The 27,147-nt window shown below is 22.0% G+C and overlaps 2 protein-coding genes across 5 annotated transcripts in view; both read left to right on the top strand.

The window, feature by feature from the left end:
• LOC122860828 overlaps positions 1-16,467 on the top strand; it is a 55,084-nt gene extending 38,617 nt beyond the window's left edge. For both annotated transcript variants that reach the window (XM_044164832.1, XM_044164831.1), the window contains exons 2-5: positions 9,810-10,129; positions 10,565-10,776; positions 15,459-15,769; positions 16,148-16,467. In XM_044164832.1, the coding sequence (XP_044020767.1) occupies positions 9,811-10,129; positions 10,565-10,776; positions 15,459-15,769; positions 16,148-16,277 (972 nt within the window). In that variant the 5' untranslated portion in view covers position 9,810 and the 3' untranslated portion in view covers positions 16,278-16,467. The remainder of the gene's footprint in view (positions 1-9,809; positions 10,130-10,564; positions 10,777-15,458; positions 15,770-16,147) is intronic.
• Positions 16,468-19,564: 3,097 nt separating this feature from the next.
• LOC122860825 (homeobox protein 2-like) overlaps positions 19,565-27,147 on the top strand; it is a 33,480-nt gene continuing 25,897 nt past the window's right edge. The window contains exon 1 of one of the 3 annotated variants that reach the window (XM_044164827.1): positions 19,565-21,750. In XM_044164827.1, the coding sequence (XP_044020762.1) occupies positions 20,177-21,750 (1,574 nt within the window). In that variant the 5' untranslated portion in view covers positions 19,565-20,176. The remainder of the gene's footprint in view (positions 21,751-27,147) is intronic. The other 2 variants (XM_044164826.1, XM_044164825.1) reach the window with 2 other exon arrangements.

Genomic DNA, 27,147 nt, shown 5'->3' with positions numbered 1-27,147 from the left:
AAATGTGAATATACATTGAGATGAGGGAGAAAATTCTCACAGACTGAGAGTTAAAGATGCAACTTTAGTGCAGCTTGAACGTAATATTCTCAGACCTGACAATAATACCACTCTTCAACATTTTTATTAAAAAAAAAAAAAAGAAAATAGTTATAATAATAAAAATAATAAAAAAAAATAATAATAAAGAATAATACCAGGATGAAATTTTTTTAGTGCAGTACATAAAAAAAAATTATTATAAAAAAAAAAAGAGATTCACCCTATTGTATGTTTTTTTATTTATTTTTTTTTTTTCCGTTAAATTAAACAAAAAAAAATATAAAAATGAATTATTATTATTATTATGAGTATTATTATTATTTTTTTTTTTTAAATTAATTATAAAAAAATTAAATTTTAATATATTATTTATATTATTTTAATTTACTGGATTGAGTTGTTAAATTTGAAAAAAAAAATGTAGTTATATATTTTTTATAAAGTATTTATGATTGGATTATTTTTGAAATATATTTTTTTTAAATCTGGATATTCATAGAATTTTTAAGTATAATTTGATGTATTTATATTTATTTTCAATTTTATTTATTTCATTTAAAACATTTGTCTTTTGAATTTGTTATTTTTATAAAAAAATATGAATTTATTTAATTTAATGTAAAATGAAACACGAAAATAAGAGCAATGTCTGGAAAATGTGATGCCATGTGTACATGCACATATGCACTCTGATGTATTATTATTTTTATCATATATATTTATTATATATTTTTTTTTATTTTTGCAATTTGCTTTTGTATTCTCGAAGAGCTTCAGAACTAGAAGTCACTCGTGCTCTATAAATTTAATGGACTGTCCGCAGACGACAGACACAAAATCGTCAAAGGAACCCAAATCCTCTTACAAAATTAGGCAACGTCAATGTATATATTATATTCCATATATATATAACAAGATAACCTAGATTTTAACAATAAAAAATGAAAAAAAAAAAGGAAATATTTAATAAAAATAATCCGGTAAATTTAAATATTTCATTACATATTTTTTTATTATTACTCACGTAAATTTTTGAATAATAATCAGCTTATAAAATTAAAAATTACAAAAGAAATATTAATTTACAAGTTATTTTTATTTTATAAATTTTACAATTAATTATTAACTTTTTGTAATTTAAATATATTTTTATTGTTATATTTTTATTTACCTATTTTACAGTAAAAAAATAAATATCACATTGTTTTTTCTACTCATATATGCAATTTTATTTTGCATTTTTTTTTTTTTTTTTTGTATTCAGTTTGAATGAAAAGAAAAAAAAATAAACATTAAATTTATAGTACTATTGATAACTATGACCTATTATTTTAAATAACGAGAGTAAATTCAATGACATAATGATTAATTTAATTCAAGTTGAATTTTTTTTCAAATCAATAATATAGTACAATTTTTTTTCATAATTCATCCAGTGAGCTGATGGTTAAGTCGGCTAGGTAAGACAAATTATTAGCGCTTCTATTCTCGAGTTCGAGACTCATTAATTGCGTATATCTGAAATTGTTATTTTAATACTTATTTAATATTAGTAATAACCAATATTATAGGTAATAAATGTCCTCTGCTCTTTGGGGTAAATATAATCTAGCATAGACCATGTGAACTACGCACTTAGTCTACGCCAGGATATATCTGCCTCAAACACCGGGTACCTCTTTTGATTTTTTTTTTTTTTTAAATATAATGTAACACACTTGAACATATTCTATCTATCTCTCTTTCACAGTTGTCGATGACGACTGTTCTTTTTATAACGGGAGGATTTTTAAAATAAAGTTCATTTAAATATTAACAACCAGAAGAGTAAATTTTTTTTTTTTATTTTCAAATATATCATTCTATTTTTTTGTATTGAAAAACATTGTTAACATAAATATTTGGTTTTTAAATTTTATTAATAATTATATTTCAATTTTCAGTTTTTAATTTACCCACAAATAATTAACATTTTATGTTTGTTTTTTTTTTTAATTCAGATTTAACTATATTTTTTATTTTTATTTTTTAAATACTCGTCGACATGAGTGCACAGTTCTTTGTCTATTAAAATGAGAGTTGCAGTTTGACATGCCTCTGTAACTTCATCATTTCCGGCTTTATCTTCCCGCATATTTTCATTATATTTTATAATTTTTTTTTTCTCTTTTTCTATTTATATTTTAATAAAAAATATATTTGCAAGGTGACAAACACTATGTTTCATTTATTTATGTTTTATTTTTCTTTTTAAAATTTCATTTTATTTATACATTTTTTATTTCTTACAAAAAGTCCTTCTATTTTTTTTTTAAATAAATAAGAAATTTATGAAAGCCACACACAGCTTTCTTAGCTCAAATGTGCAAGTTGGCGTAATCTAGAAATAACAAAATAAAAAAAAATTTATATATACTTTTTATTCTTTAAAATTACAAAATGCTTGGGTATCTTGTATATAAGTTGATAAAAGTAAAGATTATATATTGTGTAAGCATGCAAAATACAACCCTGGATGCAAAAAATGAAAAAAAACTTTTTTATAAAATCTTGAAAAATATTTTGCATCGTTTGCAGAAACTTGAAATTAACTCAACAAGGTGACATCGAACGAACAACACGTACAAGCCCTAACTTTAATAGACAGTAACAATTTATTTTTTTTTTTATTTTTTATTTAACTTAAGCTCAGTGTCAAGTAGAATAAAAACCTTCAATTTTATTATACACTTTTATTTCTATCAATTTTCAAATTTAAAAATAAATAAATAGCTTAAATAAAATAAAAAAAATAAAAATACATTAAACATAGTATATCTATATTTTTTTTTGAATTAAAAAATTTTTTTTTCTCTCGTTGTCAGCGATAGTAAAATATTGAATTAAAAATTTTATAATTCATCGGTCCAGTGAGAGTACAAAAATGTGCTTGTGCAAAAAAAGTTGAAAAAAAAAATAAAATAAAAAGTCATTTACAATTTTATTAATTTTTAAATCCAAGTTTTCAATTTATATGAATTTTTTTTTATTTCAATATCACTATTATCATCTAGTTTTTAAATTTAGAAACTTTTAAGTTAAGTATAGCGATAAAAATACACTCAGCTATCTCTAGAGTCATATAAAATTCAACAATTTTTTTTTATTTTTTACACGCAAGTAGCTTTTGTTTTATTTGTATTTCTTTAAAGAATTTTTTTCAAAGAACAATATGTAATCCATTGGGTAAGTTTTAATGATGTACAAAGTTACCATGGGAATTTAAAACCAGATAGAGACAAGTTCCGTTGAGAATTTGTTATGTACATGTCAAGAGTGTTCTGGCCCAAGTGTACACGTGCATTAAAAACATTTTTTTTGTTTTTTTTTATTTTTATCATAAATATATATATACACTTTTTTGATATATAGTAGCTAAAACTTTGTCATCTCTAGGATAACCAAGTTTGTGAATTCCATTTATGTCGCCATGATGCTACAAAACAATTGTTCATACAAAACATTTTCATGATTCTGGTGTACAAGTTACATGTCAAAAATAACAACTCTTGTTATTTTTTTCCTTTCGAAAAGAATAAAATATAAAAAATTTAACTCAAAAATAAAATAATAAAAATTCTTAGCAACTTTACACTGCGTTTCAAACTTCTTGCAAAAAAAAGTTAAAAAAAAACAAAATGAAACAATTAGACTAACAATGTCACTATACATTTAACAAAAAAAAAAATGATTTATTTATTATATTTTTTTTTTTATTCTCTACACAAATGAGCTTGCATAATTACTGAACTATTTATTTTTTTTTCTAGCAAGTTTTATAAAAGAACACGTAATTTAACAAATAAAAAAAAATACATATCACATTGATTAGAAATGTCAATGAACATGGGTGAGTATTTGATACTCTTTTGCACTTTTCAATGTACCCCTTTTTTTATTTATTTATTTTTCTTTAAATACGTGTACACTTGTATTTTTATTCTAGATATACATTCAATGTTTTTTTTTATTTTTTATATTTCATTCGACCCTGGCACAAAACTAACCCCCACTATTTTATATTTTTTTTAAAATTTTTTTTTGTTTGTTTATCATCACCATTATTATTTATCTTTATTCTACGACCCCAATACATGTATTTTACTATCTATACTCACCTTCCAGTCTCTCACTTAGTTTTTTATACTAATTTTTGTTTTTATTTTTTATCCATTGTCTTGTTTAATAAAGAGCTATTTCATGTGGCTGAGACCGGATGATATCTATGTTTTTATACTGTTATTATTATTTTAAATATATATTTTTTTTTCGTTATAATATATAAATTTTTTATACTGAAAATATTTGATATTTTTATGAAAAATAATATTCTAAGTTAAAAGAAATTTGTATCATGGAAAAAAATATAAAGAAATAAATAAAATGAAAAAAAAAAACTAGAAAATTAGCTTTTAAAATTAATAATAAAATTAAAAAATGATTTTGAAAATTTTCTAAATAAATAAGTCAAAGAAAAAAGCAATTTTTATATTTTATGAAATTTTTTTTTTTCATTAAATTTCATAGCCAAGGGAAAATAACTCTCTATAGTCAGACGTAACTTGAAATTTAATTTAAAAATAATTTTAATAAATTTTTTTTTTTTTTTGTTTTTTATTTATTAGTAGTAATAATAAATTATTATGATGATAGTTGTATATAGAGTATTATGTTAATAATTTTATATTGAGATAATACTGTCGAATTTGAGGTTTTTTTTTCAAGTGAAAATATCCCTTTATAGTCAGACGAAATTTAAATTTTAAATGATTTCCATTTTTCAATTTTTCGAAAATAAATTTCACAGTATTTATACGATGTATATTGAACCAAGCTTTTCCTATTAATTTTGCAAAAAAAAATTAACACATTCATGATTATTTATTCAAATAAATACACATAGTAAATTTTATAATAAAATAAAATTCATTTGACACTCATGTTAACACTTTATTTATTAATTTTTGATATTTTATTTTAAAAATATATTTACGTTATGAACTTTATACTTTTATATGATAAAGAAAAATTATTGAAATAAATTTTCATTTAAATTATAACGTAAAAGAAATGAATTAGAGTAAAAAACAAGTCAAAGTAAAATTAAAAAAATAAATAGATGCAGTTGAATAAGAAAAATTGAGCTAAATAATAACCATACGTTTATAATAATTTTTAAAATTTTTAAAAATGTCATAAAATGAGTAAATTTTATTCTACTATACAGCATTGCGCTGTTGGTTGTCATTCCGGATTTGACCTGATTAAATATTTTCTTTGACCTAATTTTTTTTTATCAAAAAAATAACTCTCAATATCCTCATTACCCGAATCACCATTAAACATCATCACTATTTATTTTTCATATTATCTATATCTCCATCAAAATAAACAATAAAAATACAAACAAAAAAAAATAATACAAGTTCAATAATAACAAAATATTTATACGTTAAATTATGTATTTGGAGATAAGATATATATGTTTCTCTTTCATCAACAATATAAACTAAGCTTGAATGATGTTACGTGTCATGAAATTTTGAATGACACAATTTCTAATACTCATCACACATATATTTATGTACATTGACATTAGTGTGTTTGTTTTATTAATTCATAAAACCACAAATTATACACTTTCAAGATAAACAAGAAAATTATTATTATTATTATTTCATATTTGAATAATCACATTGTTGTTTTGTCTTGCTATTCATCATAATTTATTATGAAAAATTTTTATAAATATTTTTTTAATATATATATGTTTTTATAGTGTAGCTATTTCTATTTTTGTTATTTTTATTTTCATATTTTTTTGTCCTTTTCATTTTGTAAAGAAGAAAATATTCTATTGTAAAATTTCTGAATGAATTCGACAGAGGATAGTACTTGTAATAAAAAAAAAATTATATTATAATAATAATATCAATAATAATAATAGTTTTGTGACAAAAAAAAAGAGGTATTTTTCGAAATGGAAGTTGAATTATTGTCATGACATAATGTTGATGTTTTCTTGTAGCTTGAGGTGAAGAATATATGATCAGTAAATAAAATATGAAATATACTGTGAAAAAAAAAAAATCATCCAAATAAATAAGGAAGCTGTAGAAGCATATTTTTTATAGTAGACATTTTTTACTTTTATTTATTTTTAAAGAGAGTTGTTGAAGTAAAACATTTATTATATTTTATAAATGAAAATTTTATTATTATTTTCTTTTTAATCAGATATATCAGATGGTAAAATTTCAAAGATAGCCACACAAAAACTGCTAACTGGAAAATCATGAGGTTTAAACTTTAAACTCCAATGTGTGCCCTTAATCTCGGAAGGTTTTTATGTAATTTTTTTATCGTTGACTATAAAAAAAAAAATTTTTCAATAAAACTATTGTCTTCAAAAAAATCATTTAGACTTATTAACAATTCAAAAATTTATTTGAAATTTTTTTTTTTTGTTTTACGAATATAACAAATAAATTTTTAAAAATAAATAAATAATTAAAATAAAAGTTCAAGTTTTAAAAGTTTATAAAGTTAATTTTTGTTGAAAAGTATTTATAATATTTTTATTAAATTTTTAAATTTTTATTTTTAAAATAATTCTACATTATTTAAAAAAAAATTTTTTTTATTCTGTTCGATAGTATCAGAAATAAAGTGACTAAAAAAAGAAAGAAAAAAATAATAAAATAATATTTCTTATTATACAAGTGAGAGTAAAAATAAAAAAATCACAGTGAACCTGATAATGTCATAAAATCATTTATTCTGATGCAGTAAAACGTGAGTTTATTGAAGAAAAAAAAATTGAAAAATAAACCATTGATATGGAATTTTAATAATTCATCTTATTCAATTTCAACTTTTCATATTTGACGATAGTTTGTTAATTGAAACGTGAAGATAATAATAAAGTTGGTTTTTGTCAATTCATTTTTAATATCCAGCATAATTAAAGAGACATTTATTAATGAGATTATAAATCAATTTTCAAAATACTTTTCATGATAGTGAATACATAACTTTGTAAATATAATAACGTGAATATAATACATCAAAAATATTTACATAATATCAAATTTTAATAACAAAAGTATATTTTATATAATTAATAAAGAAAAACTTTTGATAGAATAAAACCGAGATTTAACAATGTAATTTATTAGTGAACAAAGTATAAAAAATAATAAAAAAATAAGTTGTTAAATAAGAATTTTATAAAGCAGAGCCATTATAGTAAATAAAAAAAAAATTTCGTTAATATTTTTTATAGCATTATAAAAAAGAAGAATGTGTTTACAATTTTTTACACGTGATACGATGAAATTTTATATAACTTGCACGTGCTTTTTTGAAATTACCTTGTAATAATATTGTAAAAAAATAAATAAAAGTGTTTATGATAATCTTTTGATAATATTATCAATAAATTATTTTTATTTTTTATTTATTTTGTTTATTGATAAATTAAGGCTACACAAAAACTGTTATACTTTTAAGTTTTAATGGAAATTAAAAACGCATTAATGTTCATTTTATTTAGCAGGATTGATTTATTTCAATGATAATTTTATAGTTTAAATATTTTATTTCCTATGAAAATGTTTTATTCAAATTTAATTTATATATTTTAGTCAATTTTTTTAATTAATTTTTTCTAACAATTTAAATTTTTAACATTGACAATTTATAACTCTATTTTCAAAATTCATTTTAATTTAAATTATTAATTTTTAATCATTATTCAAGTACTTAATTTTTGAACTTTTGATGGAAAAATTTTTAATGAATAAAGGACAATTAATAGACCATTAATATTTATTTATTTTTTTCATTTTATTATTCTTTTAAAAGTTTTAATTCATAATCATTCATTTAACGTATGCAAAATTGTTGCTCGTTAAATCATCCCTTAGGACATGCAAAATACGATTTATCCTTTTTTTTTTTTTTTCAATTTAAAAACTTTAAAATTTGAATTTTTAAATTAATCCATATTATCATAGTTAATATTTCTTTTCAATTTTTTTTTATTATTAATAGTATGTACCTTCTTTTCTCTAAATAAATTATTTCGAATTAGTATTTGAAGCAAAAAGTACAATAAAATAAAAAGACAAAATAAATAATTTCTAAACTTGACTTAAAACTGATAAAAAAATTACATGAAATTTATCAAACAATATCATAAATGACATTTTAATTAAATTAAGAATTCAAATATATAAATTAATATTCAACAGACTAAGATTATTCCATATGCCAAGTAAATTTCAAGGTATTCTAATTTACCACTTAAATTCATAATATTTGCATATCTACATATCTCATTCAAAAATAATCCAAACCGATGATAAATGATAATGGTGTTGTTACAGAAGAAAGAATAACTAACTTGACACCAACAAGACTTAACTTTATTACAGTAAAAAAAATATAATTAGAGCCCAAACTAAAAACTATTTCAATTATATTTAAAATAACATCATTGCATCGCCAACAAAAAGGCTTCTATGTTATTTCAAAGTCTTAGATTTTTTATATATTTAAGATAACAGAATAATTTGACTTTTTATTCAGTTTATAATTCACGAATAAATATTTTTTTTTACCTTTTTATAAACACTGTGTATAAAAGCTAATGTAACGTTATTGCAAAACGACTTTATTATTGTCCAATGCAATATAAAAAATATCGTTAAATTATAAATACAGTATGTCCATTCGATAATGTAATCAAACAAAATAAAGACTGTTAAAATTTTAAAATACTATTCTGTATTGTATGTACCAATGGTTAACTAAAACTTTTGAAAGGGATAGAACCATGAATTTAGTCAGACAAAAGTGCTATAATATTTTTTTTTTCTTTTCAAAACTGCACGTAATTTGATTTTATTGTTGATACGATTGTTTTCAACTTTTATTTACGTTCTTTGTTTTTATTTTTAAAATACAATTTGTTTTTTTTTTTTTTTTTATAATAAATCAATTTATATTTTGAGTAATTTTTAAATTACTTTGTAATTTTTTAAAATAAAAATATTGTAAATTAATTATTACAGAATTTTTTTCAAATTGAAGTTAAAAATTTTTAATGTAATTTAAAAATTTATCTGAAAAACATTAAAGTTTTGATGTAATTTATTTTTTAAATTAATAATAATAATTATAAAAATACATAGGAAATAATTAAATTAAATTATGTCACTAATTGATGTCAATTAGTTCAAGTTTTCAATTGTATTTTCAAATAATACCGGCTGCCAAACGAACAAGTGAACGATTCTCTTTTATTTGACCTCTAAACTAAATTTTATCTGCATTGTTTTCTTCTCAAAAGTGGTTTTATTATTATTATTATTTATTACATTACTTAGTTGGCAATGTAAGGTTAACTTTTACAACTGGCAATGTGAGAGCATTTAATTAGATATTTGTTATAAACTTTTAACCATACAACATGTATGAAAAATATTTGTAATGTAATTTTATCCTTAATTGCGGTTGTTTCTTCTTCGTGAAACTTTGAAAATTTCAATTAGGATATAATTATTTATCTTTCAAAGAGATGCCAAGAAAATATGACAAAGAAAAGAGCAAGATTATTGAATAATACTTGAAAGTTATTGCTGAAAAGTTTCAACTGATTTTACTATTTAATTTATTTACCTGATGATTTTTTGGTGATGTAGAAAAATTTTATTTGATTACAGAATGCCAAAAGAAAATGCACCAATTTGTGACTGTGGAAAACCACTTGAATTACCACAACCACGTAATGGATTAACATCAATATCAAATTTAACAATTGTCATGCCAAAACCATCTAAAAATAGTAAAGATGTACGTTCAAAAAAACATGATAGAGATGTTACAAAATTATCAAAAATAAGAACATTTGATAATGGTAGTACAAGTTCAGTTGCTGAACAATTGAGACCAAATAAAAATAGTACTAAACAAGAAAAACGTCTAAATTCAACAAGAAGAACAAGAAGTGCTGAACGAAATGAATCACATTATACTTATATAGGTATTTATGAAGTAAAAATTTAAATATATTTCCAAGTGAAAAAATAAATTTATAAATTGCATTAAAAATAAATTAAAACGATATATAAATTAAGAATAAATGATACTAAAAAAAAAAATTTAATTGCATTCAAATTTGAGCATATAAAATTGAGTTAAATTTATTTTATATTTTTATTTTTATTTCAAAATTTACAAGTGTCAAAATCTTTTAAAAAATACAAAAAAATTTTTGTTTTTTAATGCAATATATATTTATTGTTAACATAAATTAATTTATAATTTTTAATAAACTGTTATATTCATAAATAATAAAATTTAATATATACAAGATTTATAAAAATATTTTTAAAAGCTCAATATATAAACGAGAAATACAAATATATTTTTAAAATTATAATCATGTATTATAATTGAAAAAAAAAAATGTCAACAGATTCTGGTTCAAGCATAGTTGGTAGTGGACTACGTGATGATAGAATTCCTGAAGCAATTTATGCAACAATACCAGAACTTCCAAATACAAGTTCAAATTTAACAAGTGAATTACCAGATACATCATTAAATCGTGCACAACCAGTTTATTCAATTCCATCAATGACATCACCACCACCAACATATGACGTTGCAATTGCAAAAACGTGGCAGGTAAAAAAATATATACAAATAATTACTCACATTTTACCCCACAATTTTCAAAATATATTTTCAACATGTCCAAATTAAAATAAAATCCATGTATAATTTAAATACAACAAAAATTTTAATTTAAAACCTACAAATAAAAATTTAAATAATAAAAGAAAAAATAAATTAAATATAATACTAAAAATAAATGGTTTTTTGAGTTAAAAAATAAAAAAATTCATCTTCAATTGGTTGAAAGATAAAAAAACTTCATGTGCTTTTAAATTGGCTTATCTATTTAAATTAAATTTTTTTTTCCTATTCATAAAAATGAAAATAAATTTCATCTTAAAATTGAATGATATAGAGAAAACTTTTGTCTATACTTTTTACTTTATGTATGTATAATTTTTAGAATTTAAACTTTGCCCTTATACTTTTTATTTTATTTTTTTTGAATCTTCTAAAGTTCGACTATTCGCCTTCAAGCACCCCAAGTCTTTTACCACTTGCATACAGAGTTTTATACGGCGCCTGTCGTAACATAAATTTTTACCACTAGCACAACCACATTTTCTCATACCACGTAATATGTTAGCTAAAGAAAATAAATGCTTTCTCTCATTCCACTTAAAAACCAAAAATTCACCACCAACTTGGTATACCATCATTTTACCAAACACAGCATCAACTGATAGCTATTTTAAGTTTTTATACTTTTTTTCTTTTTCCTCCTTTTTTTTATATTTTAAAAATATATATATATATATTTTTAAGGACCTCCATTTACATCCTATTTTCTTTAAGGTGAAATATATATATAAACGGTTTTTTTTTTCTTTTCGTTTGCAATCACGAAAATACATTGGCCTCCTGGCAATTTTAATCAGTCTCTAGTCAAGAGTCTCAAGCTCTTTTTTTACCTTCTTTTTAAATTCACTAATTACATTGGTTTTTTTTTTTTTTAAATCTTATCTGATATCATCAAATAAAACGTTCAATAAAAAATTATAAATTGTTATTTTCGTCAATTAAAAGTGTAGCAACAAAGATAAGAAGACTTGAGACTAATTTTTTTTATAAAAATATGAAAATTCAGGGTTAAGATAATGAGGAAAAAATATTCAAAATATAGGTCGATCAATGTTTTTAAATTCACTACCAAATTATCGATGATTTTATTTTTTCAATGTTCTTACATGTGGCTCTTTTTTTTTTTTTTTCTTTTATTAAATTTATAAATTCATGTAAAATTGTATGTATAATATAGTTGGGCATAAATAAATTTTAAAATATATATGCATGATTTTTCGACAGAAAATTTACTCGTTTTTTTATATTTATTACTGTGATAAATATTTTTTATTTTATCATCAGTCATCACAGTGTAAAGATGTCAATGAATTTTATTATTATTGAGCACATTGCAATGAAATTTCATTTTATTATTCAATTTCGATAATTGAATATAGCTCAGACTTGAATAAATACCCAAAATTTAAATTTTTTCATTTAAAATTAATTAAAATCCATCAAATGATTATTTTATGATTTTTTTTGAAAATTTTTTATCATGGAAAATTGACATTACAAATTTCAGTAGTACAACTCAAGCAATAGTCGAACGGTTTTTTTATTTTTTTTTATTCTACATGGCAAATTTCGTAATTCAGTAGTACTAGTCAAGCTATGTCAGACTTCATATTATATATTTCAATATTACGTGTTAGAATAACTATTTAATGTTTATAATTATTTTCAATAATTTACTGGTCAAAATTCAAAGATATTTCTCATCAAAAATATAATTAATTTGCAATTGAAAAATTAGGTTTTTTTTTAATAACTTTTATATCGAGGCTACTTGTAATTCATATAAATCTCATCATAAATTATAAAGCCATTAGTATCATTTACATTAAACACATCTACTAAGTGTTTACCAAAAAAAAAAAAAACCTTGAGAATATTAAAAAATATAAGTCGAATTTAAAATGATAAAAAGATGAAAAACAAAATTCATTGTCAATGATAGATAATGGACTATTAAATAATACAAGGAATAAAATCCTCTACAAAACCTTGGACTGGATATAACATGGAAAAAAAAATAAAGAAATAAACAACTTGGCATTTAGTTATATAGTTTCATTGATCAGTAGTTGTATATTTGTTTTCAATGTTTGCACTCGATTTCACAGAGTGTCGATTGGTGTACAATTCTCCCCGGGAGGTTAACCAAGTTTTTTTGTATATCCCTCAGGAGAATAACAACAATCATTTGTAGATTCGTTAGTTTTAACATTGAGGTCACTTTAAAAATAAAAAAAAAAAATTAAATAAATCCACAAAGAAAAAATGAAATTTAATTTTTTAAAATATCAAAAAAGCTTAATTGGATTGATTTTTAATCAATATATAGAATAAATATAAAATTTAAATGATTGAAAAAATTTTTTAATTGATATATTTAATATGCATATCGAGTATAACCAAGGGAGAATACCAACATACTGACAAAAGCTAAAATCGGCTTAGTTTAAATTGCACTTGAATATTCTATTATTTTGAAAATCACTTGTGTTTGAATGAATTGAAATTCTTGAAACGTTTCAACTACGTGATATATATATTAAATTTATATAAAGCTAATTTCTATGATACTAAGATGTGCTGTAAAATGAATATATATGTTTATATAAATATAAGATGATTTATGATGGATACATTTATCATGCTCACTGATGAATAACAACAATACACACACACAAAACACAATGCTATAGGCTAGTCATTCATAGCATTGTTTATGTTTATTCAATAAAAACAAAAGTACAATTGTTCTATTATTTTATACTAATTACATGACATCACAATAACATGATGAATTTATTTTTCTATTATTAGGTTTTTTTTATTTAATAAACCGCACATGGATTTATCATGGTAAAAGTAAAATCAATACTCAATGTAAAATTAAATAAATAAATATAATTAAATAATCAAATTGAAAAATTAAAAACAACATCAAGATAAATATTATTTTTTTCATTAGTTGATTTTTCATTTTTACATTGATTTTTTACATTAAAAATTTAAAATTAGTTGAAAGATGAAATTTATTATTTTTATTTAACTTTTACATTATGATTTTACGAATTACTTTATTTTGTTTATTTATTTATTTGTAGTATTTATGTAAAATATAAATTATTTATTTTAAAAATATTCAATATAGTTTAATTTTATTTTTAAAAAGAAAATAAATATTATTTGTTTATTTATTTAGTTATTTTTATTTATTTTTAAAATCATTAATTAAATTTAAAAAATATAGATATTTTTATCAATTAAAATTGAAATATTATTAACAGTATATAAAAATTTTAGATTTAATAAAATTTAGGTTAACAAGAAAATAGCTTTTTACGTTTGACAGAATCTTAAAGCAATTTATTTTATTCGGACAAGCACTCTGACTTTGAGACGAGGGTACACACTTAGATTTCTCCAATTTTTTTTTATAAATGTCCTATTCACAATTTGAAAATATCTCAATAAAAAAAAAAAAAGATTTAAGTCAATTGAATATTCTCTTCTCTATAAAGAAAATTTTTCGCTGATTTACCAAAACTAAGTCAAGTATATGAGAAAATAAAATAAGTAAAAAATATATATGAAAATAGAGTAAATATAAATTTAAATATATATAAAAAGAAAATAAATAAAGAATTGATATATGAAAATAAAAATTGGAATAATAAAAAGTAAAATAAAAGAAATAAAAAAAACTAGATTCATATATAAGTCTGTCCCCCTATATCTGATAAAGTTTTTGCAAGGCTTTTTCTACAGTCACGTTCAGCTTTATCAAGTATATATAGAAAGCTTTTCGAACAAACAAATTGAATTCTCGCATCGAATGCCAAAATGTAATATGTATATGATATCTAATAGGAAATCCATGCTGATTCAATAATATTTACGAACTAGAACATAAACTTTAGCACTTTTTTCTACTCTTAAATAAATATATTTAAATAAATTTATAATAATGCTATTAAATCAATATATTATTATTTTGAAACTATAATTTTCCTTAAAAAAAAAAAAAAAAAAAACAAATATGCTTTAAATTGTCAAGTATTATATTATAAATTGTTATTTTTTTTTATTTTTATTTTTGAAACTTAACCGAGCTTTCACATGCATCACTAACTCAAAATATATTATAGGATAAAACTAGATGCAAAACGTGACCGATCAGAATATGAAACATTTGCTATTTTCAACTAACACGTTGTATTTACGTGACACTTTGTCATGCACAACTCAACACGATCTTATTAAATTGTTTTATCTAAATTTATATATATATCACAAGTACTAGAGATGATGATGATAATAATTGAATAATTAATTTAAGCAATTAAAATTTTTTCTAACATCAAAGAAGACTCATGGATGGATTCATAATTATATTGAATATAAAATAGCCGGAGTTGAAATATAAAATTTATTGATGGTTTTTTTTTTAAGCTTTCTTGTAAATTGAAAATTTTTTTTTAATTAATTTAAAAATAATATTGTATTTTGTAATGGGTTTTTAAATAAATCATGTAAATTGTAAAATTGAAAATTTATTTTAAATATATTTTTGAAATGTGTTTTCAATATGTATTTAATGAATATGTTATTTGCAGAATGGCATGCCCCCATCATATGAAGATTATTTATGTACAAAATTTGCAATGTTTTCACGTTCACATACACCACCACCACCATGGTCAGATACAACAAATCAATCAGTTAATATACAAAATACAAGACGTGATTTGCTAGCAAGTCAACCAGAATTACGTGAATATCTTGCACGGTTAGCACTTGCTAATAATATTCAACAAAATTCACATCATCAGTACAATAATTATGATGATAATGATAGTATTTCAACGTCACAACAAGCATTACGTAAACATGTTAAACAACAAAAATTAAGAGCGATGAATCGAAGGTAAGAAAAATTTCTAACAATTTCTAACATTCAATAATTAATTTATTTAATTTCGATGATGTTTTTACAGTCAAGATAATTATTTTAACAGTTTATTTTATTAATATAATAGTATTTTTAAAAATTCATAAAAATTTATCTGATTGTTTATTTAAAAATAAAGTTAATGGAATAAATAAAACTTTTAATTTTTATTATTATTTTGTAAATTATTAGAATTAAAAAAATTTATATTTTTAAAATTATAATTAATTAAATAATTTTTATTTTTCAATTTGAAATACGTTAATTTATTATACAAACTCAGAATTGAATTTTAAAATCAATAACAAGTTTGTAAAATAAAATTTATTAATTTATAAATTTAATATTTTAAAGATCACTGAGTGAAAGTCGAGCACATCAACAAAGACTTGCAACAATGTGTGAAGACGGTGCATTTTGCATGGAAACAACAGTTATACAATCAGCCTTCGAAAATGGAGTTGCATTTTGCAGTTTAATGTAAAAAATAAAAAACAACATTAAACCTCATAAAAATGAGAAATTTACAATTAAATTTAAAATACTTGAATAAATAAAAATTTAAAAAATATAAAAACACCACAAGTATTTATGTTAATTTCACCGACTTTTTAAGTCAGTGAATATAACAACGTGAAAATAAATAATGACGAAAAAAAAAAACAAAAAAAAAATGAAACAAAATTAACAACAGCTTGGACTGCGCTATAGTATAATCGCATTATACTGGCTGGTCCAGATAATCGCATGAGATTAAGCGCACACTGATAAGCTCTCCCAATTAGTAATTTTTAATTCTCATTATTTAATTTTAAAAAAATTTTCTACATTATTTAATGTATCATTTATAATCGAAAATTATATTTGAATATACATAAATTTATTATAAAATTTTTACCAACAACAATTAAATTTAAAAAACAAAAAAAATCTATTGATTATTGATGTTTATTTTCTTGAAGAGCATCAGACTATTGCGCAGTTGATTTATTTATTTATTTATTTTTTTGCAATTATGAATTAATAGTATGTAAAAAAAAATGTCACGATAAAATGATTGATTCATTTAATTCATTAAATTAAGTAACATTAGAATGAAAAAAAATATAAACTAGTCCAGTATGATAAAAAATAAAGTTTTGATGAATTGTTCTTAAAAAGGCTGTATGTTGAAAAAAAAAAAAAATAATAAGTAATCAATTGTCATAAATTAAATATAAATCGTTAAAATTAATATCATGAAAAACATGTTTGATATAGTTATTTACACATTAAAATTAAAAAGTGTTCTAGACGTGAAGTAAGATGTATTGATGTTGTAGAATTCATGGAGAAAAAAAAAAAAATATATTGTAGTTTATTAAATTAATTAATAAATAATATTGATGTTTAAGACATTGTTTTACATAGGGTAGTTAATGTCCTGCTGAAAAAAAAATATATTAGAAGAGTTGCCATGATGTCAGTTTGAAAAAAAAATTAAAATGCTAATTTATGAAAATAAAAAATTTATGTTATTTTATTTTGGATAATGAAACATACTTTTATAATTTTTGGAGTATCGTCAATGAAAAATTCAAGTGTTTATTGGTTAACAATAATTGATGAGAAAAAAAAAAACTACTATAGGTCCAATTTAAATTCAAAGGATTAATTCCTCATTTTTTTAGATATAAAAATAGGATCTATTGTCGGCCATAAGTGTTTTTAAAATGTTAATTTAATTAGTGTAGATCTTTACCTGAAAAAACAGAAAAAATATTATAATGATGTTTTTAAATTATTTTAAAAGTCATGAGAAAATTAAAATAAATCATTGGGTTTTTTAAAAATTAAAAAACACTTGAAAATTTCTAAATTTATTTATGAAATATTTTAAAAAACTAACCATCTGATTTTAAATATTATTATTTAATAAATTAAAAGCCATTTTATTTCATTTTTTAAACACTTAATAAAATTGTCATTGCCAAAAATTAATTATCAAAAAAGCAATACGTAAAATTAAAAATTAATCATCAAATTTTTCATTTAAATTTGTAATATTTTTTTTTTTATTTCAATTTTATATGTATTTCTAATTTTTCATTATATAATTTGAATAAGTTTTATTTTTTTTTTTTATATTTAATAAAAACAATTAATAAAAAAAAAAAAATATATGAGAAAGTATTTTATGGAAAATTAATTATATTCCGTATACATACAAGACGAAAATTGAAAAAAATCATAAAATGAAAAATAAAAAAAATAGAATCTTATGATGAATTAGAATTGATTAAAAAAAATGAAAAAAAAAAAAACAACTTATGCACAATGAAAAAGGGGAGGGAAACCGCCAGGGAATGATGTATGTTTGAAATGTATTTTTGTATAGAAATTTTTTTAGCAAGGATTGAATAATTGTGCTATGAAAAAAAAAAAAGTATATGAAATAAACAACGCCAATAATGTAATCTGAATTTTTTTTTTTGGAAATATTGGAATATAATATATGCATATTAATATTAAATATAAATTACCTGTTGTGTATATTGTAAATGTTTAGTGGACCAAGAACATAATAAAAATGATGATTACAATGATACTGCAATTTATTCAGCATTACCCAGATTTGCGGTTGATAAAATTTCATGTCAATACTCAATTAAGACTAATTAAATTATTTTCAACAAACAAATTCATCACAAACAATATTCTATATATATTTTTAAAATAGTAACTTGTCAAGTAGTTGACAGTAGTTATATAGTACTTGATAGTTTTATATTCTGTAGCTACTATTAAACTGCCGATAAATTACTTTCACATGTTACATTGGAATCCCGTTTTTACCTGGAATACTTTCAGCAACAGGTAAAATAATTCACAGTATACTGTGAATAGGGATCTGATTCACAGAAGGAAAACAATCTACCGGGTTCTACTTTACCAACTTGGTTGGTTCTAAATTTTGTTACTTATTTCGTCGAATATATAGAATATTTTTTTGGACAATCAAATATCATACTTATCTATTGTAAATAAATAAATAGCTTCATCAAAATTAATCAATAAAACATTTTTTAAATGTAAATTTTCATAGAAAAATCATAAAACTCTATTGCACCCTTGTAAGCCTGAACCTTTGTAAAAAATTATGTATATTTTTCGAAGGTGACTATAGAAAAAAAATGTCTAGTTTTTGAAATTTGCGAAACAATTTTTTTTTCTCACGTAGAGTTATTAAAATTTTCGAATAAAACAATTACTAAAATGTATATTGAATGGTTCAACAAAGCTCTGAACACATTGTGATAAGAAATCATCGATTAAATGATTAGCTAAAATTCAAATTTGAAAAAAAAAAATCAATTGAAGAGAGAGAAAGCAGTCATACAAAAATGGGGATCCAACTGAAGTACAAAAGTGGAGTAGTAGTAACGGTGGAGGGGGTAGATAGGGGCTATTACATGAAAAGGTTGTTTCTTGGTATAGTTAGTGAAAGGTAGTAGGAAGAAAAAAGGGAGGAACTAGTCCACTATGTACAGGTTTTAAATGACTGGCCAGCCAGTCCATCGTTGCGGATAAAATAGAGATAAAATATCAAAAATATACTTGATCAAAGTGAAACAAAAGATTATTAGAGGCGTTACATATTGTAAATTTACTCATATATCCACCAGATGTCGTGATTTAAATTTGATCAAGGGGCCTGGTTGGTTTAACAGGCGTAACTTTTATTGTTAACACCCTGTAACGCCCCTTGCCAGCCCTCTACTGTATATTTGCAGCAGACGTATCGCGACAACCAAGTGGACAGCCAGCGACTAACGTACCAGGTCCCTTACAATCGTCATATTATACACGCGAAAGACGGAATTTTTGTCGCGTATCATTATCCTCGTGGATTAAACAATCGCGAGTGTTATTATTCAAAAGTTATTGAACTTGTCGTGTATTTTTTTTTATTTTATATTTATTTTTTCATTTTCAACTAGGCTATATTGTTCAGTGCAACCTTAAACACATATGTATATTCAAAAAAAGTGATTTTAAAAATTGCCAATAATGTGCTACATCTTGAACTACATCTTGATAAATAAAAATTCTTGGAAATAATTAATTAAAGTGCTATGGTGATTTGAGGAAAAAAAAACTCCAAAATGATTACATTACAGTGATAATTTTAATTAATATTAAAATATAATAATTCAGTCATTAATTTAAACTTAGAAATAAAATAATTAATCAACAATAAATGATTATTACAATTATATTTAATTTTTTATAAAAAAAAAAACTCGTTCTAAGAATATATAATTATAAAATTGATTAAAATGAAAACAAGATTGTATTATTATTATTATTGTTATTAAATTAATTTAATATAAAAAAAAAAAAATGGAATTAGTGGAACATCGTGTATTATCACGTATGGAGATTGTCGAGGACAGTGATAATAGAATAAAACAAAATGAAAAAGATGAACATGATGATTTATTGTCGGATTGTGATAGTGAAACAAGCGAAGTATTGAGCGTCGGTAGTGAACCAACACCAGATTGTTTGGGTATTGATATAAATGATTGTGAAACATCAAGATACACAAATGAAACACCATCATCACGTATGGATTATCAAATTGATACACAACAAATTGATGAATCACCATTATCAAGATCACCATCACCATCATCAAATGATTCTGGTAGTTGTAATCCACCTCAAAGTCCACAAAGTTATTGTAGTCCACAACAACAACAACAACAACAACAACAAAAACAAAGACGACAATCATCATCATCATCACCAGCACCATCATCAATTAGATCACCAGCATCATCAACAGCAACAACAACATCATCACCAGGTAGACCAGATACTCTACAAGAAGCAATAATACCACGTTATCAAACATCAATATTACATCAATCACATCAACAACATTTATTATTATCAAGATATTCACGTGATTCATCTGATTTAAATGATTATCCAATAGCCAATAGATTAACAACACTAGGATTTAATAATAATAGCAACAATAATGATACATCGTCATTTACAAATATTGAAAGACTTCATCGTGTACCAATAAGTGTACCAATTGTAACAAGATTATCATTATCACCACCAACAGCAACAACTGTTACTGGTATACAACCAACAACACCTGCTGCAATATTTAATTCAACAAATCGTGATACATTATTACTTTCACATACATCAACAACACATCCTTTACTTCATCAAACCACCCAAGTGCAACATGTGCCATCAACAACGCTACTCCATCATCATAATAATGACAATAATAATCATCAACTATCATCATCACATCATAATCATTCACAATCACTACAATCACAATCACATAAAACAAATCAACAACACATTCAACAGCATCGTTTGTCAATCAACAAATTGCTACAAGATTCACCAGTTAGAGAGCAACAACAACAACAACAACCAAGTAGTCCTGTATCACCTGGTATCCGTGACGATTCTGAATCAAGAAGAAATAATGTCACATCACCTGGAAATAATTTACAAATAAATAATAATAATAATAGTCATCATCGAAATAATAATAATGTTAATAATAATAATATTAATATGAATAATAATAACAATATTCAAGGTAATTTAAAATTCAGTATAGACAATATATTAAAAGCTGATTTTGGTAGACGTATAACAGATCCAATATCATTTAAAAAATCAAGAAATAAAAAAATAATACAACGACCAATTGATCTTACCAAAGATTTTATTGAAACATCATCAGAAAGTTCTGATACACGTTCTGAAACAACAACAACAACAACAACAGCATCACCATCATCAACACCGGCGGCAAATAGTGGAACAACAACAACAACAACAACAACAAATGGTGAACAATCAAAACAAAATATGTTATGGCCAGCTTGGGTTTATTGCACAAGATACTCAGACAGACCATCATCTGGTAAGTTTAATTAAAATATATTAATACAATTTTATTTTATGAAAAAAAAATTATTTTACTGCATATAAACATGAAGATTTTATCATTTTAATTGATCGTGTAACCGTGACGTTTGACGCCAAGTTTCTGCCAGAAGCATTGATAATTCATATCATATTAATTGACGGTTATTAAGTATATATAATTAAATTTAAAATAAATTTATTGAAAATAATATAAATCAATGTTAGACAATGTTGGATTTCACAAAATGAACATGAATTTACAGAGTGAATGTTTCTTTTTTTTAGAAAATGAACAAATGTGTGTTTGAATTTTTTAAATGGTTGTTAGAGTGCATTGGTCTCGTGAGATTCATCGATCTTGTTGAGGTTTAAATCGGTAAAAATAGCATGATAAGAGACTCAATGGCAATTGAGACTAGACCGCATCAGAGACTTGCATGTTACACAAACGAGAATAAAATAATTTTTAAACTTTGTAATTTAATGTTAATTCACTGTGGCATTTCAACATGATTAATGACAAATAATATTTTATTTTTTATGTCTTGTATGTTATTTATTATTATTAATATTTACTTTTTTTTTTAATAACGATTTAACTTTGTTTAATAAAATGACCAGTTTACTTACGTTGTCCAACCGACGGTTAATTATCTCTGGATAATAAGGCGATCGTGACTTGGTATCGCACGTTTCTATCACTGCACAACATCGATGGAATCTTTGTAATCGAGACTTAATTTATTTTTTATTTTTTCATATATTTTTATATTGTCTAATTTTGAAGGATAACGTATTTTCGTGTCTGGCAAGTGGTATCAAAACAATTAATAACAGCTGATGCACGAAATATACTTGTTTTTTAAAAAAATATAAATTTAATTAAAAAATTTGTTGGAAATTTATTTGATATAAAAAAAAAATTGGTGTCTATTGTTTGCCATGATTTAATAATTATTATTTTTTATAAAATTATTATAATATTTTTAAATAATTCAAGGATAAATTTTATTTATTTTTTATAATAATTCAATAGCAAATTGTAATTATCTTTATTGGCCCAATGATAATAATAAAAACTATTTAGATAACAATTTAAATTTTTTATCAGTCAATTAAATTTTAATTGCAAATTTTTTTTTTTTTTATATTTATTTTCAAACGATATATATTTTTTAAATATATGAATTTAAAATTTGTCTAAAAAGGGGTTGCAACTCTATGTAGTCAGCCAATTTTTAATAAAAAATATTAAATATAATAATTAATATATTTATTATCAATAAATTTATTTATTTATCAATTTTATTAATTTTATTTATTATTAAAAATATAAAACTACTATTCCAATTGAAAATATATACAACATAAACAATAGCATTTCAAAATTTAAATAATTACATTAAAAAATAATTGTTAAATTATTTAATAAAGTTTTAATTAAAATTTAAAGTTAAAATTATTATAATTTATTTAATTATTTAATTGTTCATTTATTTCTTTATTTGTATTTAAATCATTGTTTTATTTTTCAATTGAAAGATATTTCGTTTTATTTAGTTATTTATTTGTTAGTTTGTTTAATTATTTGGTCATTTGTTAATTTATTTATTCACTAGTTTATTTATTTATTTATTTATGTATTTATTAAATTATCCATTTGTTTATTTATTTGTATATAGAATCATTGTTTTATTTTTTTATTGAAACGTTTTTATATATTTATTTATTTATTTGTTATAGTTTGTTTAATTATTTAGCCACTTGTTAATTTATTTATTCTTTCAATAGTTTATTTATTTATTTATTTATTTATTCATTTATAACAATAAATGTCTCATCGACATTGTCAAAAGTAGTGTCATCAATTGCAATTGTATATATTTATGATGCTGAGTGATGAGTTTAAGAATGAGATGAGTGAGGACAAACGAGCCACACGAGAAGCGGAAGTGAACCTGTCGTCGGTTCGTACGCGACAACTACTTGGTACACAACACTCATATAATATTGTATATATATTTTTCAAAACATGTATATATATAGGAAAGCGTGAAAGCAAAGTTTACGAGTCGGTATATAAACGTGACATCAAGAGGTTGGTAGGTGTTTGTTACGATCCTGGATGAAAGAAGACCCGAAATACGTGGGTGGGCCCCCTCCCTATTTATTTATTTTTTTTTATTAAATTTGGAAAACGATAGAAATAAGGCACGTGGATACACATATATAAAAAAAAATAAATAAAAAATAAACTTAAACACTCTGGTGAAAAGCATCAAGTGTACATACAATTTAAATGACATGTTAACACAGTATATCAATTTTTGAGTGTTTTTAAGTAATGCTAATTTGACATTAAAAACCCATTCAAATGTGAACAAAATTATTCACATTAAATACAAGAAAAATAAATATATATTTATACTTTTATTATTATTATTTGATTTAATTTATTTATATTTTTTTTATTCACTTAATTTGGAATTTGGACAATATATAAATTTTTAATTTACACTTGATGAATGACAACAGGGGTAATAAGTTTTATTTATTATTCAGCTGTTTATTATCAAATGTACTTAATAGTCACGCATTTATATTTTTAATACCAACTGTTATGTATTATTTTGATAAGAATATTATTTAGGTCGATATTACACGTGTAATACAAATTTATTATTAATTTGCTAAAATATATTTAATTTATTATAAAATAATTATGTCAAAAAATACGTACTAATTTATAATTTAACTATGAAAAATTATGATTAATTTTTATTTTTTATATTATTGTTTGTTTTTTTTTTTATTTTTATTAATAACACCCACTTATTGTGTTCATAAATGGTTTTTATATTTTTTTTTTTAAATAGTTTTAAGAATGAAAATAAAAAAGTTTATTTAAAAAATATAAAAAAAGCAACTTGTGTGTTCCTGCTGTGACACTACGAATTAATCTTATGATTCTTTATGGGACACAAGTCTCGCGCAACTTAATTTTCATTTTATATATTTATTTTTTTTTTTTTATATTAAAATGAGAGATATGAATCGATGACAAATTTCTACATGTTTGTTGTGATTAATTATTTTAAACTATTCTTCATCATCTTGTTAATATATTTTATTATTCATTTTTTATATTTATTATTCTGTACATATTTATTTTTGTCATTTTAAAATTTTTTATTTGCTCAGTTATCACGTCATGCTATTTGAAAATTTGTTCAACACTGTTTAGGGTTGTATTTGACATCCCTTTTTTGTTATATGTCATGACATTATGTATATTATTGTGAAATTAAATTTCTCACATTGGTAATTATTTATCAACATTAAATAACAATTATATTTCTCGAAAAAATATAATTACTGTTTATTTTTAAATATTCAATATTAGGTTAAATAAAAAATAGTAATTATAATTTTCCAATACAGTAATTACTTTTTCTTTTGAATAAACACAAATTAAGTATTTTGTTTTATCAAAAAAAAAATTTATAAAAATGTATCCCTCTTTTGGAAAATGTCGTGACATTTTACTGACATTGTAGAATAAAATTTCTACATTGTAAATAAATTATAAACATTAAATAATAATTACATATTTACATCGAATTATATTTAATAATAAAAAAAAAATATTACTAAACATAATCATTAAAAATATTAAAAAATTTTTTTTCGAAACAACAATTATTATATTTAAAAAAAAAAATTAGCAAATATAATTTTGCTTAAAGAACAGTAATATATATTTTCAAATAAAATCAAGTATTATCAAAAAGAAAGTATATAGAATGTATAGAATGATAAAAATAAAATGAAAAAAAAATATCAGTTAACGAGCGTTCTTCGGGACATTTCATTGCTCGTTGAGAAATCAGGATGAACGACTGTTGGCTTTTACGACTGTTGAGAGAATATATATACATACATATATAAAATATTTTATATATATATATATGCGCATCAGACCTATCCGTTTACGGTCGCATCTCGCTGATGTCCAACCGTTGGAGATGTCTCCAGAGACAGATACGTATGGACTTGCGTAATCAAGCGCAAGGTAGGCAAAAAAAAAAAATTAAAAAATATATATATAAAATAATATAATACAAAAAACAAAAAAAAATATAATAATTGATAAAAAAAATAACAACAATCAAAAGGTGAAAAAAAAAAAAAAAAACTAGCCAACAAAAATTCTCTGATGGAAAAAAAATGAGAAATATACTTGTTTTTTTTTATCAAAAAAAAAAATCAGTCATTATTTTGATATATTAAAAAATATGAACACTATAAAAACTAAATTTTTAAAACTAGTGAATAGTGATATAAAATTTTTTATTTAATTTCGAAATAAACATAAAGAATACAAAGAAAATAAAAATAAATAAAAAAAAACAATATGAATAATAACAACGGCTGCTAATAAAATTGTTCAGAAATAATGAATACATAATGAGCAATGTATTTTCTTGTTAAGCCATCATAATCGTCAGCATGTTACTAACAAATGCATAAATGATGATTGAATATATAATATATTTTTTTTATTTTTAAATCGTGCCGTCTATGAGTCACGAGAAGAATCTCTAAACCAAAAGTCCAAGATACAACTTAACATTTCTTCTTAAACATTCTGTATTTTATTTAAAAAAAAAAAAAAGATAAAATCGAAATTAATTTTTTATAAGCTAATCATTCACAAGTTTCAGGTTTTTTTTTTTTTTAAATTCTACGTCTGTATGTAAAAATAAAAAATATAAATAATACTTTGAGAATTGAAAGTGATAATAATAGACGAAAACCTGACGAGTTCATTAATAATACAAATGCTAAGCCTTTTTCATATAACTGGATATAAATTCACTGAAACAACTCATGACCAAAAGTAATCGATAAATTTATTTTTTTTTTTTCACCCTATTAATATGTCCTGCACGTAATGATATCACGCTTAAGTGAATAATAAAATTTAATTCCATACCATTGAATTGTAATTTTTTATTTTAACATTTTTGGCTCAGTCAAAAAGTTTGATGTTTTTTTTTTCTTCAACTGGTATGACCCTTCGAAAATAGACCCTTGTTTAATCGACCTGTTTTTTTTTAAAGCCAAAAATTTAAGGAATTCAATTGCCTTTATAAGGGACAGTTAGTGAAGGGTTGTTTTAATGAATTTACAGCATCAAATTGCTGAAAAAAAATTTTTTTGTGGCACTTGTATAACTGATTGTTATTTTTTTATTTTTTTTTTTTTAAATTATATATATCATTGATAAGGGTTTGTAACTACCACCCTTTAATCGATTTAAAACTTTTTGAATATTCAGATTTTTAATAGGTGTTTAATTTTTTTATTTGAGGTTTTTTTTATTTTATTTATAT

This window comes from Aphidius gifuensis, linkage group LG1 (genome assembly GCF_014905175.1).
Source record: "Aphidius gifuensis isolate YNYX2018 linkage group LG1, ASM1490517v1, whole genome shotgun sequence".
Classification (NCBI taxonomy): domain Eukaryota; kingdom Metazoa; phylum Arthropoda; class Insecta; order Hymenoptera; family Braconidae; genus Aphidius; species Aphidius gifuensis.
This window is presented reverse-complemented; position numbering and strand designations above follow the sequence as displayed.